The sequence below is a fragment of the Camellia sinensis genome, chromosome 5 (genome assembly GCF_055761805.1).
Source record: "Camellia sinensis isolate YWXY chromosome 5, ASM5576180v1, whole genome shotgun sequence".
Lineage (NCBI taxonomy): Eukaryota > Viridiplantae > Streptophyta > Magnoliopsida > Ericales > Theaceae > Camellia > Camellia sinensis.
The window spans coordinates 217,623,815-217,644,959 of NC_138965.1; the positions used below are offsets into that span (position 1 = coordinate 217,623,815).

General features: G+C 35.1%; 1 protein-coding gene across 1 annotated transcript; it reads right to left on the bottom strand.

Moving 5' to 3' along the window:
* Positions 1-358: 358 nt before the first annotated feature.
* LOC114293742 (agamous-like MADS-box protein AGL70) lies at positions 359-18,745 on the bottom strand. The gene is made up of 7 exons (XM_028237864.2): positions 18,300-18,745; positions 10,074-10,152; positions 9,486-9,538; positions 9,301-9,400; positions 3,135-3,176; positions 828-869; positions 359-712 (listed from the first exon to the last, which is right to left on the bottom strand). Exons 1-7 carry the CDS (start codon positions 18,485-18,487, stop codon positions 590-592), a joined length of 627 nt encoding a protein of 208 aa, XP_028093665.2. The 5' UTR covers positions 18,488-18,745; the 3' UTR covers positions 359-589.
* Positions 18,746-21,145: the final 2,400 nt, after the last annotated feature.

Genomic DNA, 21,145 nt, shown 5'->3' on the forward strand with positions numbered 1-21,145 from the left:
GTGAGGTGTGCATTAAAAAGGCAATGGATTATGAATTTTAAAAATGGACTTCTGGAGAGAAAACAACAGGGAATAAAAATATGCATGAAAAACAATTTTTCTCATCTCTCTGCGAATTCCTCTCCAAATCAAAAGATTAAAACACAAGCACAGCATTCGTGAAGTGCAAAAGTTAAGGCCAACTTTTGATAAATTACAAGAAGTTGAGCAACATACTCTTAATTGAAATTTAGTTTGAATGTTAAGAAAGTCGGCTCTAGTTGTTACACAAACAATCAGGGGTGAACTCAGAATAACATAATTCTAGAGACTTTATCTCAACCATTAATACAACATCTAACATAGAGGAAGAATCATGTTAGGAGAAGAACAGAGGTTTATTACATAAATAATACTAATAATCGATAATCAATAACCCAGGGCAATATTAGATACATGGAGAAATCAAATTTTTCAGTCAATGTTACATGAAAAGATAATGTTACATACATTCTCACACATCAACGTCTAAATTCCCAAAGGTGTTTTGGCAGGGTGTGTTGGGACTCCACTTGCAAATATGTGCGTGCAGTGCGGTGTGGAGATCTACTCAAAGCAAATGAAGGATTGGCTGTTGTGAATGACAATTCATATATTTATTTCCAAGGTCGTCATTAGATGCCATCACCACCTTGTTCTCCGCTTTATTTCCATTGGTCTCCATTGCAGCTATCTGCAAGTTTCACAAGCATGCATGGTGATTAAGCATTCTTTTCTCTGTTTTTCGCATACAAGTACTTCAGGTAATAGTATCTCTGTATGAAGGTATTTCTATTTTCTGTGCATACCTGATTCGCTAGAAGCTTGTTTTCTTCCTGCAGAATTCTTTCCTGAAGAAAAAAGTATTTGGATAAGTAATTCTGAACAGACCTTGTTTTCAGTCATCATATATAGGGGTGACTATTGGTTCAATATTAAAATCCTGGCCTAATAACCTTGAGGTTATGGGTTCAAGTCTGAGAGCAACCACTTTGTGCATTATGTCAAAGGTTAGGTGTGTATCCAATTTTTTTCCCTCCCAAACATACATTAATATGTACTAACTGGGCGTTGTATAGGGTTTATTTTTTCAAGTCCTCTGAAAAAAGATTCTATATACTTTCACAACACTTATGCTTCCGAATGTCCATTAAAAGAAACAAATTATATAAACAATATACTCATTAAGTATGGAAGTATTAGATGAACAAGATCATACAATGAGATATAGTTATTAAGCCACCAGCCAGAAGGGTTATTGCTCAACAACCTACTACGGTGCAGACAAGGAATCTCCCCGGTGGAAATGTAAGTTATCGATTTGGTAACTACATTAATGCCTCACAAGCACCACCTGTCCGGTATGATTCAACTGACAATGAACTTATGCAAGATTCTGATGACGATAGTTCTGTCCAAAATGAACTTTCTCATAGACAAGAAACTCTTGCTGTAGGATGGGATGATGACAATGCCCTTTCTTCTCATCCCTGCACCGTTCGCTTTGATAATTATCCTCCTTCTGATACTGAGGATAACACGGATCAAGTCCTTTACCCTCTTGGGTATGACCCTGACTATATCCCTGATCCTGAAGCTCCAACTGATTACCCACATTTCCACCGGGGAGATTCCTTGTCTGCACCGTAGTAGGTTGTTGAGCAATTAGCAATATCCTTTAGTGCAATCAAGATTACATGACTATAGCAGGGGATAAGTTTAATCCTTTTACTGCAAATTACCCTGCTAGTTCTCCCATTAAACACCTATAGAAGACTTGGTGCAACATTCTCTTGATAGGGCAGAACGGCGAAAGTTGATTCCACCTGAATGGATCTAATCAGTGTTTTAAAAAGCTCTAGGCGCATCGAGGCGCCAAGGTCACCTAGAGCCTATGTGCCGAGGCGTGAGGCGAGGCGCGCGCCTCACCAAAGTGAGGCGCAAGTTATAAAAGTTAAGTAAAATATTAATATAACACAATTTTCAACATAGAAAGTATTTAATATGTACATTATTAATTTTTTTAATAAGAAGAGAAGAGAAGAAGAAAAAAAAAATTAATTTTTTTAATATATATATTATTTTATTTATTTATTATATTTTTTACATAATGTGTTTTAATTAATTTATTTTATTTTATTTTACATACATGTGTTTATTTTTTTTATTACTATGAATAAGTATATATTATATTTTATATATTATAGGTATTATATAATATTATATATATATATGAATCAATTATATATTATATGTTATATAATAGGTATCATATAATGTATTATATTATATATATATATATATGAATCAAGAGACATGAGAGAGAGAGAGATCGCGATCGTAAGACAGACAGAAACGAGAGAGAAGACGGCGAAAGAAGAGAGGAGAAGAGAGGACGAAGCAGAGAGAGAAGAGAAGAAGCAGAAGCAGAAGCAGAAGCAGAGACGAACCTGAAGAAGCTCAGATCAATCGATTCGAAGAAGCTCACCAATAGATTTGTATTGTATAAGAGTTTTAATCCTATGTGGCTATTACACAAACACAAAAAAGGTCAGCCCTAGCCGAAGCGCATGAAGCGTGCGCTTTCAGCCTAGGCGAAAGGCCCGCGCCTCAACGCCTTACGTGCGCTTCTCGCAATGCGCCTCGCTTCGTCTACTTTGAGCGCCAACCCTGCGCCTCGCCTCGCTTAGCGCCTAGGCGCGCTTTCTAAAACACTGGATCTGATGGTGCAGATTAGTTCGATGTGGTCTGGTCTGCTACAACATTAGATTTAAATACAGTTTCTAACTCTTCCTGAAAATAATGGAAATTTCTCAACAAATTGCGTCAACATTTTGTAGTCAAAACAAAATGATAAATAAATCTGCATGTAATTGGATAATACTACACTAATGTGGTGGAAAATTAACAGTACTTATTTGAGCGTAATTAATAAAAAAACCAAGCAATTTAACCAATCTTTCTCTTATTAACAACAGTTATCAAAATACAAACCATTATTCACAGCAGCAATTAGAATTAAAATAGATGACACTTTATTTAAAATTATATCTTAACAAGAAGGCATACCCGAAATTGGAAATGTGAGAACATGATAAACATAAACAATCACATACCTTTTCATGAAGAGCCATTATGGACTCCATCATTAGTAGTGTCTGCATAAAAGAAAACTTAATGAGAATTGTAACATAATGTGTCCAACTTGCCTTGTTTGGGAATACATGATTTTAGTCTAAAAGTCAAAAGTCACTAAAAAAGCCAAAAAAACCAACAAACTATAAAATAAAATAAGTCAAATGGTTTATTTTCTCTCTACTTTTTGCATTGTTTTTTGTGTAAAAAGTCATCCCCAAACATACTAGTTTTTTTACCTCATATTTTGGCAAAAAAGTCAAAAAATTACTAAAGTAGTCTATTCCCAAACAAGGCAATTTATATAACCCAACTTTTCATTTAACAAGAAAAAGTAATATCAATAATAAATCAAATAAATATATTAGCTTCTACAAACAAAGTGGCGGTCCATGACATAGAACCATGTTCAACGGTGTACAATCTCTAAATAACAAATTGTTTAAGAGAAATGAGAAATCTCAACAGAGGTAGTTGATTTACTATGCAAATAGAAAGAATTTACAGAATTTTATAATCCTATAAAATACTAAATAGGCAAAAAAGTTGCATCCATGGGACATGATATAGAATTGCCCAAAAATAGATGAAGGATAGATAAACCAAATGAATAAATTGATGGCATTTGAATGTTTCCTAGGATTGCAAAACGAAATACTAAGCCTTGTTGACTTCCACTCTGAACCATGATATTAAATGAATTGATTAAGAATCTCTCTCTTTTTAAAAGACACGACAGGCAGTCAGTGGTTAGACCTTAGAGACATTAGATTCTTTCATGGCACAACTACAAGATAGGATGAGATCTGGTAAGACTTCATCTGAATTCTTTTATACGGTGCTTGGTCACGATGGAGTTCCTTTCTTCCTGGCCAATTGTTTCATTAAAGGTGGCATTTTTATTATCAGTTAGTGCAACAAAAGGCCGATTAATGATTTACAGTTTGAGAAGGGTAACTAAAGTTTGACTCATTGGTGAAAGAGGATATTGTTACGATCAAAGACACCCAGAGAATTATTTCACACACACACAGAGAACACAATATTTACGTGGTTCGGCCCAATGCCTACATCCACGGACAGAAATGAGAATTATCACTAAAATGGAGCAAAAATACAATTACAGAGGAGGAGATGAAACTCACTCAACTCACAGCTCTCACTCTCCAATTTCTGATGATTCAAACCCCTCCTCACTCATCTCAATTTATAACCAAGAGAGGAGGAGTAGGTGAAGTGCTAGCCATAATTGGCCAAGGTAGTGCCACCCTCACTATCTTCCTTTAGTGAGTTGGTGTAGCCCTCCACCACCTTCTTTTACAACATGGTGCTACCTACACTATGTGAATGGTGGGCTCATTACCATGTGGGTAGTGGATGGAGCCAACAATTCTCCCCCTCCACACCCACATGGACAACTGACTTCTCAGCTTGGACTGCCAAGACACAGCTCCCCCTGATTGGATGCCCTGTACCCCCTGCTCGGGATACCCTTGCATTACCGTGCAACTCCTTGCATGATGAACACGGGAGCAACTAGAAAACTTCAGAGTGTGACACATCAACATCCTCAATTTTCCTTGCTCGGAGCTTATTTCTGAACAACCAGCCTTTGCTTTCTGCACTTTAGAACAACTTCCTAGCGATCTCATACGCCCGTTGTCTGTGCTGCAATCCCTGATGTTCGGTTCAGTCTCACTTGTACGTCCGTACTGATGTTTGACAATTAGCCCTTCTACCAAGACAACTTCCATCGGTCTGTACAAGTTATCACTATGCAACTCCGTGCATAGTGCTTGCACCCCCTTATTGGAGTGCATTGCAACGCTCACTTTGCGACTCGAGATTGCATCCCTCCTTTCCATGCATCTTTTGAGAGGTTGCAAAATGTCTCTAACACGGAAGCAAAAGAAACTCTCTTCTTCACCGGCATAGTCTCTATAGACTTGGTTTCTTTGCTCTGAACTTTCTTCAAGATTGGCTTCACTGGCTCAGCTCTGTGCACCTTTGAACTGCCTCCTTGCGTTCCCGTGCACCGTTTTCGCCATTCCTGATGAAAGCCTTGCTCAATCATACGTTTTGGTTGCGTATGTTCTCTCTTTGTACCCTTCGACTGGCATTTGACAACACTCATCTTTGTCAAAACTTCTCCTTCCAGTCTGTACAATTTGTTGCACAATTTGCCTTGCAACAATTCTTTATCACCTCTGTGTACATGAAGAACCCCGCCACTAGATGAGAAACAATTTCCTTTTAGATCTAGCATACTCAGGGAGATTAGATTCCTCCGTACTCCTGGCACATGTCGGACCTCAGATAAAATTACTTTTCTTCCATCCTTAGTAAGGAATCGCACTGTCCCTATGCCGACAACTCTGTTCACTGTGTTGTTGGCCATCCGGATAATGCTACCGCTGACTCTTCGGTAAGTGGAGAAAAGCTTCCTATCCGCACATATGTGGAACGTACACCCTGAATCCAAAATCCAGCCGGGTGTTTCCAACTCTGACGAGATTGTAAGCATCACCTCTTCATCGTCAGAGGAATGCACTGCAACTGCTGTAGTTGAGGGACCTCCGTGTCCCTTAGCCTTCTCTTTGGCTTGTTTGTCCGCCTTCTTCTCTGGGCAATCTCTTATTACGTGATCCTCTTGATCACAGTAAAAACACCTCCTCGTGTTGTCCTGTCTGGACTGTGAACGCCCTCTGCTTTTACTTCTTCCTCTACCTCTGCCCCTTTCTCTATCTCTGCCTCTACTTTCTGTGACAAGGGCATGGGACTGCTCTCCTTCCATCTCTTTCTTCCTTGCCTCCTCGTTGAATAAGGCGTCTGTGACCATCCCCATGGTCAGCTTCCCTTCGGGTGCAGAATTACTGAGAGAAACCACCAACGTCTCCCAGCTGTCTGGTAAGGAACCGAGTAATAATAATGCTTGCATCTCATCCTCCAACTCCATTTTGATTGATGCAAGCTGGTTCACAATGCTGTGGAATTCACTGGTGTGTTCAGCAACAGACACACCATTCTTCAGCTTCAGGTTTATAAGCCTTCTCATTATCAAGGCTTTGTTCCGTGCGGTCTTGGACTGGTACATGCCTTCCAATTTCATCCATAGGGCATAGGCGTCTGTCTCTTGGGCAACATGGTGGAACACACTGTGGTCAATCCACTGTTTGATTTGACCGACAGTCTTGCGGTTAGTTTTTATCCAGTCCCCATCCTTGTCTCCATCTGGTTTGACCCCCTTTAGCGCTATAGGGTCAAACAAATCTCTACAATACAGGACGTCCTCCATCCGCGGCTTCCATATCGCATAATTAGAAGCGTTCAACCGAATCATCGGCCCTGAAGCTAATGTGGATTCCTCCATCATCCAGAAAGAAATCTCTGTTTGAAAAACAGGCTTTGCTGTGAAGTCCGGACGGCTCAAAATTAGCCGGAAAAGCACTTCGGATTGCCAAAATAAAAACTGCAAATTTTTGAAAGATTATTTGAAAAATCTGACCGTACGGATGTGTCCAAAATATTCCAAATAGTTGGAAAGCACTATTGGATCACCCAAATCGGACCTCAAATGGCTTAGATGAAGCCAAAACAATTTTAACGGTTCAGATTGGGAGAATTTGGTGCGCCTGCGAAGCACCAGATTACTCCTCCGGTTATGCTGACGTCAGGCTGACGTCATCGGCTCAGTCAGCGGCTCGATCAGCGGCTCTGGCTCGGTCAACGCGGCTCCTGCTCGAGTGGCTTGGTGCGCGCGCGTGCGGCGCGTGTCGCGCGTCAACTCACGCGTCGTCTACCTTCGTCCGCGCGTGTAGCGCGTGTCTGAGACTAGGACCACGCGTCGGGAGCTTGCACGGCGCGTGTAGGCACGTGACGCGACTGGGATTCACGCGCCAACTTCCAGAGGCGCGTGAGGGCGCGTCCGGCCTCCGTTGGGTGTCTTCTTTATATTTCTGGACTCCTCTCGTCGAGTCCTTGCTCCTGGTATGCTCAAAATCTGATTTCGAGCAATACGATTTCTGGGCAGTTTCGAACAACACGCTGTTTTTGTTCCGAAACGCCACCAACGAGGCTCTGATACCACTTGTTACGATCAAAGACACCCAGAGAATTATCTCACACACACAGAGAACACAATATTTACGTGGTTCGGCCCAATGCCTACATCCACGGACAGAAATGAGAATTATCACTAAAATGGAGCAAAAATACAATTACAGAGGAGGAGATGAAACTCACTCAACTCACAGCTCTCACTCTCCAATTTCTGATGATTCAAACCCCTCCTCACTCATCTCAATTTATAACCAAGAGAGGAGGAGTAGGTGAAGTGCTAGCCATAATTGGCCAAGGTAGTGCCACCCTCACTATCTTCCTTTAGTGAGTTGGTGTAGCCCTCCACCACCTTCTTTTACAATATGGTGCTACCTACACTATGTGAATGGTGGGCTCATTACCATGTGGGTAGTGGATGGAGCCAACAGATATGACTGTCATACTTCCCCACATTGAGGTGGCTAGGAGATCTAGAGGACATGACTGACATACTTCATCACATTGGTACTATTGTTTGGGTGGATATTTTGAAAATCTTTTGTTGACCTACCCTTACGGGCTGTGTAAGGGATAGTTTTTATTTTGTCTCCAATTTTGTATCAGATTTTTGAGCATATAGAATGTGTTCATGGTCCACGTACAGTTTATATGGGGATCTTGAACACATTTAGACCATGTTTGTTTGGGCGGATTTGATTAGGTTGAATTAGCATTCCAATGACTAATAGTCCTAGGACTACAAATATTTTTAGATTGTGTATCCTATCTTATGTTTGAATTGAGTTAGAATTATAAGGGAGGGACTAATAGTCCAAACTTTGGCTTAGTCCACCAATTTATATCCCACCCTCCTTTGTGGGATTGAATAGTCCATCATATGTGGGATACCATATCCGGATGAATTGTTTGTCCATATTTCAATTGTTTAACCAAACGTCGGATTAATAATTTTATTGGACTATTAGCCTTGTATTTGTGTAATTTTTCTGTTTTTAATCAATGACTTATTCACCCAAAAAAAAAAAGAGGTGGCTAGCAGATCTAAACAGTTAATTACTCGTATTGTTTTGAGGTGGCTTCGCTTGGAGATGTGGATAGTTTTGAATGTGTTGACAATGGTCTATGATTCCTGTGTGTGATGATGAGTTGGTGTAATACTGAGAGTGAGGCTTCCTATTCATAAGTTAAAACTTTTGATAGTTTAGTTGCTTCTATTTTGTTGGATTTAAGAATCATTTCATGTTCATATATTACAGTTTTTTCAGAGAACTACATATCATGTAGATTGATAATTATTTATTATTTGATGCTTTTGATAAAATTGTTGCTTATCCAGAAATGTATGCGTTAGGCAGACAAGATCTTTCTTATCTGAAGTATAAACAAAATCCAAGTATCGATCCAGATTAGGTCTTTGGTCTAACTCTCTTGGACAACCAAATGTTCAAAATCCCAACAAAACAACTCCACAGTCTACACGAGTTCCTCATATCCACAAAGAATTCTCCTCACAATCCACAAGAGACAAAGGGGCTTTTCATCTCTGCTTCCCTACTCGGCCTCCCTACCAACTGTGCAGCAAGCCCACGACAACCCCATCATCATCAAACTCAGGTCCCACAACTCCTACACGCCCTTAAAATCTCACCTGAGCTACGAAAACAACTCTGCATGTAGTACAATAATATTACTAAAGTTCCTGGGAACACTAATAAAAAAGGGAAGAGTGTTTACAGGTCACAGACAAAAATTTTACTGCAGCTTTACAGGATTGATTAGAGGTCATCAAAAAAAATAAAAAAAAAAAGGCTATGAAACTAACACATATCTTCAACATATTCAAATTGCTAAATCCACAAATACTTGAGGGGCAAGGAAATTGCAAAACGAGAATCGAATGATTCTTAGATGAAATTTGAAAGTAAATTGTGATTTACGGTATAGGTTCAAAGCTCTAAATGCCTACTCTGTAACACATAGTACATGCAAACGTTTCATCAGTTCTATGGTAAAATATGAAAATCCTACTTGCACTGCAAATGATGTGGGTTTTTGAGGTCGAGTGAGAATAATGAGACGGGCATTGACCTTTCTAGACTTTATTTGCGTTAATGCAGCATCAAATTCTTTCTCTAGTTGGATGAGGTCAGTCACACTAAGCTGGTCCACATAGGGCTCTTCCAGGTGCCTGTCAGAAAATGAGATTATAAGTCGCTTGATGTCATGCATTATGCTTATTAAGACAGGCCAAAAGTGAATTAGAGAGTTATTGCCTTTTGGTTATTTGTAAAAGCTCTGAAATTGTCCGAAAACTGGCAAACCTGGACTGAAAAATTTAGAATACAGGTTAAATTTTTTGTCAATGGAAAACAAGATAGAAAGACAAATCAATATGCAGATGGATCAAAGATTAAAAAGTTTATAATCCACTGGATAACAGATTGCAAAATAGCCCCTTTGACTAATTTTGAACACTAGTTTAATCATTGATTAGATATTATTGAATTCTAGTGAGACTCATAGGTACCTTCTGTATTACTTCGGCAAAACCTAAACAATTTTGAACACTTGGAATTTTTAGGAGATGCAAAACACAAGATACAAATTAACATGGAAAGATTTTAAAATCATAAATCACTGGTTGTTACATCTAGTACAGATCAGTGTAGAAATATGTGTAATTGTTTGGACAAAAAAGACTGAATTTTACTGGACCATATTCCCCGAGGAAAAAAAAAAAATTATTTTAACTCGACTCTCCACAAGCCAGAAGAAACTGTTGTGCAAAACAGTGCAAGAAAAGATCGGGAGTAGTAACTTAAACCTCATTCAAAGGTAACAGATAAAGGTACTGCAATTACCTCTGCTTCACAATCACCTGTTGAGAACCTTCCTTTTGCCCCAGAGTGGTGATGATATTGCTTGAGGATCTTGGCCATACTGAATCATAAGGACTAGTCAGCTTGATCCTCATCCAAAGTATAAGGTAAATATAAAACATTCCAAATATTATGGTTTGAGTAGATGCACAATGAAGTTTGAATTTCATTAATTTCGCATACATTCAATGCTTCAATGCCAAAAAAAACAAAAAAAAAACTGAAAGATTCTAAACATGTTTCAAATTTATATTCAATGCACTAGAAGAACATGTAAAAACACCCACATGTTTCAAATGCATACTCACATGTTTCAATTTGTATAACGCTTGCCTTAATCTCATTCTGTATAATTTTTTTTTTTCCTATAATATTTCCCTTGGTTTTGGTATAAATACATCTTGTGTTATCTTTTCCAAGTCTCCACATACATGGTCAAGATGGGCACTACAACAAGCTAATATCAGACTGTCAAACTAGGCGCAAAATTTTACCTGCAATAAAACGAAAAGTGAACACTGACGTATCATAGAACAGTATTTGCTCAGCCATGGTCATTCACACCTCATTTTCATAGGGTATGCCAAGTAGTGATTAGGAGCACTGCTTGCCCAAGCACCTCTCCAATCTGTCACTTCAACTCAGCAGCAGCAACATAAACTCTCTTAGCACGGGTGATTAAGGTCTTATACTACCATCCTCTTTTCCCCTCGTCTTCTCCTTCCCCACCTTTGACAATTCTTGGCCATTGAAGTGCCCGCATCTTTCTATACATCTACAACCAAACACCCCCTACACCTAATACCAACATAATAGTAACAAAAAAAGGTGTACTAAATTCCTTTGATTATTGCTTGGTTGTTTCTGTTGTTCAAACTTGGTAATATCTTTAATTAATTTTGTTGATGCTTGTTGGTTGGTTGGTATTTAATTTTATTGAAATCACTATAAGAAACACACATTTGTCAGCACAAAAAAAGGTATTGGCTGACAAAAAATGTTACATAGGCAACTCATAAAATAAGGTGTATCAAGAATGTTTTTACTGACACAAAATCACTACGTTAGGGGAAAAAAAGAAAAGAAAAGAAAAAACAGATTACTGACACAATAATTTGTTGACAAAAAGCTTGAACCCATGTAGATGATTAATTACTTCATTGGAAAAGATGGATATAATAGAGGTAGAGTGCCACTTTTGCCGAAGTAAATAACCAGTGGTAAAAAGATGATTAGTAATTGTAATATTTTTATTTATTTTTTAATGCTTATGTCTTTAATTAATTTTGCCCAAGATTTGTAATTGTATTTGTTGTGTGCCTTATCTTTTGTTGGATATTAGTATTTGGAAGCAAGTGAACATGATTTTGTAGCTCCACTCAACTTTTCAAGAATCGAGTTATATTACACGAATAAGAACTTTCCAAAGGCCATCTAAATAAAGAAAGGTTCATGATCTCTATGTTCTCTATGTTTATATAGACCATACACAACATTGATATTTGATCTATATGAAGAGTTTGTAAATCATTTTAATCAATTCACAAATGCAAAACTAAAATAAAATAAAATAAAAAAGATAAAAAAAGAGTATATTTAGTTAAATAAATTTCTAAACAATAAAATATACCATAAAATTCGTTTAGCGCCTCGATGCACCTAGAGCTATTTAAATAATTGAATACGAGTACAACTTGTTACATATGTATTAAGAAATTTATTTTTAACTTGGAATAATGTACAAATTAGTTAAATTGTTTAGTTCATTAAGATTCAACCTACAATTCACGTTTAACGCCAAAAGAAAAGTATAAATTAAAATTAAATGTCATTATATTAAATAAGTTTGATGGATAAGCATAAAAAAATTTCAATAAAACTAATTTTACCTCTGTATAGAAGAAAATACTATTTCGATTAAGGTATGACTTTGGTATAAAGTAGGAACCCCTGAGGTATGGCAAAAATTAAGAAGAAAAAATTACTCACTACAAATACGGCACATTTGTTAAAATACCCGTGTTTCATAGCTAATCCCTTATTAAAATAAGAGAGGTTAAAGTGAATTTTTTTTAAAGAGTAACGCTAGAAATTCCAAAAAAAATCACTCATAAAATTATTCACATTAACGTGGTTGGGTCTTACTTCATTGATTTCTAAATAACTCAACAATTGATATGTTATACCATAGAGGTAAATTTAAGGTGATGTTTCAAGGTGGATGTTGTCCTAAGAGTAATGTCATAAATCCACAAAATATTTCTGACGTCAATGTACATGATATTGGGTCTTCACTTGCTTGATTTTTAAATAAAGCAACAATTGACATGCAATAATCCACATCATTTAAGGTAAATATGAGGTAGTGTTTTTTAGAAATCATAGGCATTTTTGTTTTCGTAAAATATGCATTTAACTAAATTGTGTTATAATGAAAATACTTTTCAACTTCATTTATCAAAATATATATATATTTTGTTCCAATGATGATGCATAGCAGATCTCACTTTCATAGTAAAATTAGGAGAATGATAATACCAATATCAATATATACAACAAAAGACAAAATTGCATATGATTATAAAAACGGTAGATCCGAATGGTAAAACAAAATTCAAATAGCCTACTCCAAATAGTTCGAGGCAATTTTTTAACTAATTGCAATGATAATATCAATAAATCCATCTAACTTATAACAATCAAATCTATTTTCACTTAGTAATGAGTATAACCATCAAACTTAGTGCCTAGAAGCCTATTTTGTACGTCCCCAACTGACTTGAGTAATAGAGAAACATCAACTATTTTTAGTTACTACAACTTGGGATGTTTATTACAACCTAAAGTATTAACTTAAAACATCAAATTTTGTTTGAATAGCATATTTAAAGTCTAATATTGACAAGTTTGAATTGTCATTCCTAGTTAGAAAGCATAGACACAACCAATAACTTCGCATTTGCTTACACTTCTTTAAAACTTGCTATACTGAAATCCATTAGTGAACTTTCTTCTTTCTCCTTACCATTTTTTTTTTGCATGTAGGTTGGAAACTTGCACTCACTCATTGGAGTTCCAGCATTAGATCTTGAAGCATTAGTAAAAGTCAAGAACAATAAAAATCATAAAAAAAATAATAATAACAAAAAACTGGTAACGAAAGCTTCACATCACAAAAGTAAGCATTATGTAAATTATATACAAAAAGTATCTCAAAAAAAAAGAAAAAGGGGCCAATCCAATTAACCTAACCTACTAACAACAATAAAACATTGGCAAAAAAACTAGACACTAATGATTTGTGGCCATGTATACAATAATTTCATTTTAATAGGCTAACCATATGTATTAGTATTATGTTGGTTTTATTTAGTCTCACACCCGAACCAAAGACCAAAAAACCCCATAATATAACACCCATAAATGAGAGTCATATCATATCATAGACCTCTTCCAGCTTTTCCTTCACTCACTACTATTGTCGTTCACCTTCCCTTTCCTTCACCATCATAGATCATTCGCATTCTTTCCAATACCTCATTTCAGCGATGAATTCACTATGGAATCCTTGATTTCATTGATCGCAATTGTGCCCCTTCCTTTATTGTTGCCTATACAACAACAATCTCCATTGTCGACGATATGATGCCCCACAAAATCCACAACGTCAATTTGTTGCAATTGGATTAGCATCATCCAACCATATTTTTCTTTTGTTCCCTTTAAGTGTATTTCCTTTTTTAAATTTCAACAGATTTTTAGACTTACTCACATGGTGCAATCTAAACCAGTGGTTGGATTAGAGTATAAATTACATGAAAGTGAGAAATTTCAATTTCAAGGTTAACACACCAATCTTTATGGAAATGTGAAATTTCGAACTTTCATGAAGAAAATTGTGAAACATTCGTCTCATAAAAGTGTGAAGTCTGACAAGTTTGCCTTTCTTGTTATTTTTTTTTTGATCAGCAAAGAAAAATTTCATTTAACAGCATAAAATTAAAGGTACAGGAAGATGACATGCATCGAAAGAGATTCGGAAAGTACAAAAAATACCCCTACTACTGCTACTCGCATCCATACAACCAACCCTTTGGCCTCACATTTTTTTAAAAAAAAGTTAAGAAGGACTTAACTAAAAACAAAATACATGAAACCCCACAAAAATCAACCCACCAAATCAAAGCATGAAATTTAAAGCATGAAATTTCACTTTGCCTTTCTTGTTATTTAAAGCATGAAATTTCACTTTGAACATATCCAACTTATGAAAGTATGAAATTTGACAAAGATAGATAATTGAGAAACATCATCTCATAATTTATTCTCATTTTAAAATAGTAAAATTTTATTTTGAGGCCATGCCAATTACATCTCACTTCACATTTTTAAACCTTGAAACTTCATAGTTTTTTATTTTTATTTTTTATACCTTGAGAAGTTTGAAATGCAATTAGATTCCCATGGCTTTCACAATTTGTTAGGGCTTTTTTTTTTTTTTTTTCCAATTTTAAAAGATTGAAATTTCACATATTTTTTAGTTCAAATTTGAAATTTTTTTAAAACTAATTTCACACATTATACAATGGGACTTTACGTGTTAACAAAAAAAAGTTGGGATCTAATAGTAAACAATTCCACCCATATGGCACTTCCCACTAATTCTTTTTTTTTTTTTTTTTCCTTTTTTGTTTTTACCATACCATACCCATAAGAATAATGCATACCAATGAGAGCATTGAATAATTTTTTTTTATCATAGAATTACATAACAAATTAATCTAAAATTTTGTCACAAATTGTATGGCAAACATGCCATGATTGTGGAAGACTTTTGGAGTTAGGAGAACCAAGTGAGCCGTAATAAATTCTAGTGTCTTGCATCTAGCACTTCTTGATTCAATTTTGCTACCTTTAGGTTGTGGGGGTCATTTTTTTGTCCTTAAGAGTGTTTCCCTTGAGGATGACAAACTCTAGTGGAGAACACGCAAAAGATGATACTCACCCAAAGATTCAAATGTGGGAAACAATGAAAAATAAATAGAAGAAGCAATTCTTTCTTTCAACACACCTTAGGTTATAAGCAACGATTCAAAATGGTTGAAACAACCTAAAATAGTGAAAGACTATGTAAAGAAGTTCATTTCTTTGAAGTTGGATATGAAGAACATGTCAGAGAAAGCTAAGCTCTTCAATTTCATGTTTGAATTACAAAATTGGCCACAATTAGAACTCCTTAGGTAGGGAGTCAACGACATGCCCTTTACCGTGGCGGCAACTAATGGCTTGTTGACCACAAATTAGTTAGAACTCCACAAGTAGGGAGTCAAAGACTTGCCCTTTGCCATGGTTGCATTGCAACTAATGGCTTTTTTTACTACAAATTAGCCAAGGATTATATATCGAAAACCAATAATCCAAAAGGAAGGGAAAAACTAGGAGGAGGAAAGTTTGGTTTCAAGGAAAGCAAAGAAAGTTCCAAGTTCAAAAAAAAAAAAGGAAACAGGAGAGTTCACAAAGTAAATGTATCCAAAGTCAAATAAGGGTTGCTTCATATGTGACGCGGTCCCCATAAGGGGGAAGGAATGCCCCAAGCGTAAAAAAAATTGAGCATTGTAGCGACCAAAGATAGCAAAGAAGAGTCTTAACTCTGATGGTCCAACTATTGTGAATTCCTTTAAATTGTTGAATACAATTTATGTGAATGAGACCCCTTTTATCAAGTTTGATCCACATTAAATTGTTGTTCGTAGGTACTAATGTGTTGGCTATAATGGAAACAAGTGCCACACACAATACATAAAGGACATGCAATCCCTTGGTTTGAAAGTTGTCCAGACTAACACAAATTAAGACCATAAACTTTGCTACACGATTGGTGCTTGAAATGAATTCTAGTGCGCAAATCAAGGAGAATGAATGAAATGGGCATGTTAATTAGATAGTAATGCTATGACTTCAATGCTTTAATCTCAATGGGTTTCTAATTTTAAAAAAGAATTAGCTTATACAGGCCCGAAGAGAGAGAGAGAACAGTAAGAGCTTCTCTCTCTAGAGATTTCCAGCGACACACCAACGATCACTTTTACACTTCTCTACAATCCTATAGTATAGATTTGAACTTTTAGAGTATAAATCTGGGCTTTTTATGCTTAGAATGGGGATTTTGAGTATTTCTCCCCCCGATTTCGACATAAAATTTTGGATTTTCAACACCCATAATGGTTCCTTTTTCTCTCAACCCTTCTCCCATACTATTGTGGTGTTCTTCCTCTTCAACAATAACTTCTGGCAGTGTCCGAAGTACGGCAATAATGGTAGAGGCAGCGGAGTTGGACAGCGTCGACAGGTACGACGGCAGGAGCGGGTTTTGATGCAGATCTTACTTGGTTTGATGTAGATCTAACTTTCCAAACCACATCTATGAGAAGATCGGTGATTTTTCTGGATCGTTACTGGTTTTTTTGGCGAATTTGTTTTTATTGTTTGTAGTTTGTTGTTTGGCCCTTTAGGGTCTTCTTGTTTTTCTTTTTAATTGTATGTTGTTTGTTTTATTTTAATATAACTGCTTTTCATATTCTCAAAAAAAGAAAAAAGAAAAAAAAAAAAAAGAATTAGGCTCATTTTGTTCTTGGTTGCAGTAGGCCAATAAAAGTGCCTTAGAAAATGTCTTTGTCAGAGCATGTAGAGTTGCGAAAATTGACAAAATTGCTAGATGGTGGATTGGAATAGAATTGCTAGACCTAATGAGAGTCACTGCAAAATCCGTGTTCTAAACAACTCCCTATTATGGGTATCCCTCCCCAAATTCTACATGTGGTTGCTAACTCTAATACCAAATGCTATGAAAAAGACAAATGTGCACTTTTTCTTTCAATTTTATTTCTAATTCGTTAAAGCATGTCTCTTCTATGTTAAAGTCCTTGATTGTTAAGCCCAAAGAGCATGCAGATTTCACTTGCCTACCAAGTTATCAATGTCTAACTATTTGTTGTTGTTGTTTTTTTTTTTTTTTTTTTTTTTGAGAACAATTAAATGTCTCACATGAATGGACTATATATGATCACGAGGCACCATAAAACACAACAAAAGAGGTTGTTTACAACTGTTTCATGCAACTGATGGAGATGTAGCATATTCCACCAAATAATCATGAGGTTCATAGTTGGTAATGAACAAATAAACAAGGTAATACATAATTTTCATACAAATTTCATGACCTTTTATGGTCATTACATTTCCACCCAAAATGGTACTCATAATTATATGTAGTCACATCATTCTAAATGCACCCTATGTATACAGATTATATTTGTAAATCATACTGACCACAATCCAACAAAATACGATATTACATGCACTAGAAAAAAAAAATAAAAAAAAAACTAAATGGTATTTGGTTGCAATTTTATATTATAATTTATTAGAAATTTTCAATTTATTTGGCAAAAAAAAAAAAAAATTCTCTTAACCTATAATTTATAATTTTTTTAGTTTATTTGAAATCATTAAATAATAAATACCTATCCACAAACGAGCTCCAATTCCTTTGTCTTAATTATAATTTTTTATGGTATCTTAAAAATTTGCACAACAAAACAACTTATTTGATCAAACAGATTCAGATGATTTTATAGATTATAGAAAGTTGAACCAAACAAATTAATAACTTATTTCAAACTTTTAAATAGTGTTTGGTTCATAAATTTAAGAATAGAAAGGAAAAGATTGTGTAAAATATAAATAAAATATAGTTATATTTCATTTACATTTCAAATATCTTTTCTTTTTCCCTTTCTAAATCCTTATCAACACAGCAATAAACTAATAATCTAAAAAATTAACTTTTTATGCTAAGTTTGAATCTCATTGTTGCATTGGTAAATTCCCTCTCTATTTCTCTCTCCTATAGATTAAATAAATAAATAAATGGAACTTTAAAAAAAGAAAAAAACTAGGGTTAACGTGTAGTCCAAATAAGACCAACCGATTTAGAATCAGAGTAGAATAACATGACAGGCCATTCTATGCTACGTCTCCGTCTTCTTTAATCGGCCATTGTAAACCTAAACACGGTAGCTACTGAACTAATATAACTTGCAATAAATCGACAAAAAACAGAAACAGAAAATGACAAGAAAGTTCACGCACAACAGCGATTCCAAAAACATGAAAACAAACAAAAATCGAAGAGAGAAAGAGAGAGACCTGTTGTTGGCGCTGCAGAATTGATAGAGCTTGCCGCGGCTGGAGAAGACAAGGAGAGCGACGTCGACGTCGCAGAGGACGGAGAGGTCGCGAGCTTTCTTGACCAATCCACCTCTCCTCTTCGAGAATGTCACTTGTCGACTACTCTTCGATTCGATTCGCTTCATTTCCACCTTCTTTCGCCCCATTCTCCTCTCTCTCTCTCTCAAAATGTTCGCTTCGCTCACAGTTATTAGCCCTAATTCTGAAATTCACAATTACTCCTACTACATGAGTGCGGATATATTAGTGGCGCAAATAGATAAGGGATAATTGAATCGACAAAAAAAATTATGAGGCTTTTTGAAAAAGCATCCCGTTCAGCTTTCCGTTTTTTATACTAGCAGCAGTAAAGTAAGAAGAAATTTGTTTTTTTGAGTTAGGCTCGAGATCCGAGTGAATTACCAAAGGTTTGTTTGGAGTGTTTTAAATAAATGCACTTTTTATCTTTTTGAATTAAAAAATTGAAGAGGAAAATATGGATATTTGGATTAATTTTTTGTTTTTTTATGAAAAAATGTGTAATAAAAAATTGTAAAAATTAGTTTGCAAGAGAAAATTAGAATTGGGAGTTGTGCAGCCGTAATTGTTGACTTTTGGTGAATACTGTTAACTTTTTAACTTTTTGAGTCACTTTTTGACTTTTTGACTTATTCTGGACTTGCCAAACTTGGCCTAAATATTTTATCAAAATTTTTTTTATATAGATGTAGGATTCATATAAATTATATGAGTGTGAGTTTAAGATATATGTGAAAGGTTTGATAAAATATTTAATAATTTATTTAGAATTTATAATATATATTTTTTTAAAATTAATAATAATGATAGAAAGTTTTAATTTTAAAATTTTAAAAAGAGTTTTAATAATGTGACAAGAGAAAAAAAAATATAAACACACACATCATATCACATGTAAATTCTATTCTTTGCCACAGTAGTAAAAAAAAATTTAAAATTCTAAAATTAAAACTCTCAATTTTTGTTTTTAAGTGGTATTTTAAAAAGTTGATAAAAAATTAATTTTTTGACTTTTTAACTTTTTTAATAATTTTTTTGACAAAAAATTATATTATTTTGACAAAAAATTAAATTATTTTGAATAAAAAAATTGACTTTTTTAATTAAAAAAATCAAAAAACTGACTTTTTATCCGACTTCTCAAAGTGGTCCTAAATTAATGATATCAAGTTTTTAATAGACACGTGGCTTTCGGCAGTCGTCCTTCCTATCGGATAAGAGTACAAACAAAATTCTAATAAAAATTCAAAAATGATTTAGATCTCTAAAAGAAGAGTTCTAATGGAGCATTAATTTGTCTTTTTCTTTCTTTTTTTTTATCTTTTACTTCACTATTTTATTTTTTTTTTTTATTGGCTGACAGCTCATTAGAGCTGCCCTTTTGCAACTCTAATTAGAGCTCCGGAGCATGACCCATAAAAATTTAGTATATGTTGTGTTACTGTTTGCATCCTAAATTATTTTAGGGATTGATCTCTTTTAGTCTGTGATCGGATTAAAAGATACGATTAGATTTGTAGGAGTTTATTATGAGTCTCGTTTTGATAATTTAAATCGTTAATATATAAGACTCGTCGAGTATTATATGCTTATTAAAAATCACGTTAATCGAATATCGATAACTACGTGATTAAATTAGTTTTGTATAAAAAAAAATAGACAGTGAAAATATAAATAGTTGATAGAAATCTGATCAGATGAGATAGCTATCAATATTCGATCAACGTAATTTTTTATAAACATATAGTACTTGATGAGTTCTACATATTGAATGGTTCGAATTATCGAAATAAGACCCGTGATGAGTCTCCATGGACCCAACAATACCCTTCAGTTAATTATAGACCAGAAGAAAACCCAGCTCATTACTTATCAATTGTATCAAAACCTATCGATTGTATTAATTATGTTTAGATTTTAAGGGGTTGTTTGGGATGACTTAAATAAGTGCACTTTTTATCTTTTTACGAAAAGATGTGCAGAAAAGTAGAAAGGTGATGTGATGAAAAAAAATAAAAAGATAAAAAGATAAATTATTTGGGACTTCCCAAACTTGACCTTAAATTTTATGTACTTATTATTATTATTATTACTACGTAGGACATGTGATCACTAAGAGGTTAAGATGTGTTATGAAATAAGTTATGAAGATTGAAGACATAAGGATACATGGCAATATAAGAGCATCTTTAATGACAAAAAATTTTATGTACTTATTATTATTATTATTACTACGTAGGACATGTGATCACTAAGAGGTTAACATGTGTTATGAAATAAGTTATCACTACGTTAAAACAGGGCATTAACGGCGATTTTTTTAGCGGCGGTAACGAAAATCGCCGTTAAAGGTACTATTAACGGCGGTAACGAAAACTGCCGTTAATACCGCCGTTAATGAAAAACGGCGATTTCATTACGCCGTTAAAAAATCGCCACTAAAAGTGTCTTTAACGACGGTAATGAAACCCACTTTTAACGGCGGTAACGAAACCGCCGTTAATGCCTACTTTTAACGGCGGTAACAAAACCGCAGCTAATGCCCAATCATTACCGCCGTTAATGACGGCGGTCTTTGCCGGCAGAGCTTCGCAAAACTCCGGCGTGCTCCGGCGAAACTCCGGCGAGCTCCGGCGAAACCATCTACAATAAAGTACAAGTAATGTTTAAATATTTATTTAGGGAATATATTTCATGAAGAGTGGCTATGGCAGAGTGGTTGGTGTTGGTGGATGAGAGGTCTTGGGTTCAAAATTTAGGGAGTGCAAGAAGAAAGAATTATTTTT

Bases quoted from the DNA above. Each gene is read 5' to 3' on its own strand.
- LOC114293742 (XM_028237864.2), bottom strand. From the start codon at position 18,487: ATGGGGCGAAAGAAGGTGGAAATGAAGCGAATCGAATCGAAGAGTAGT. The intron at 10,153-18,299 runs GTCTCTCTCTTT...CTTATGATTCAG, and splicing joins TTCTGCAGCGCCAACAACAG to TATGGCCAAGATCCTCAAGC. The intron at 9,401-9,485 runs GCAATAACTCTC...ATTTTCTGACAG, and splicing joins CTTTTACAAATAACCAAAAG to GCACCTGGAAGAGCCCTATG.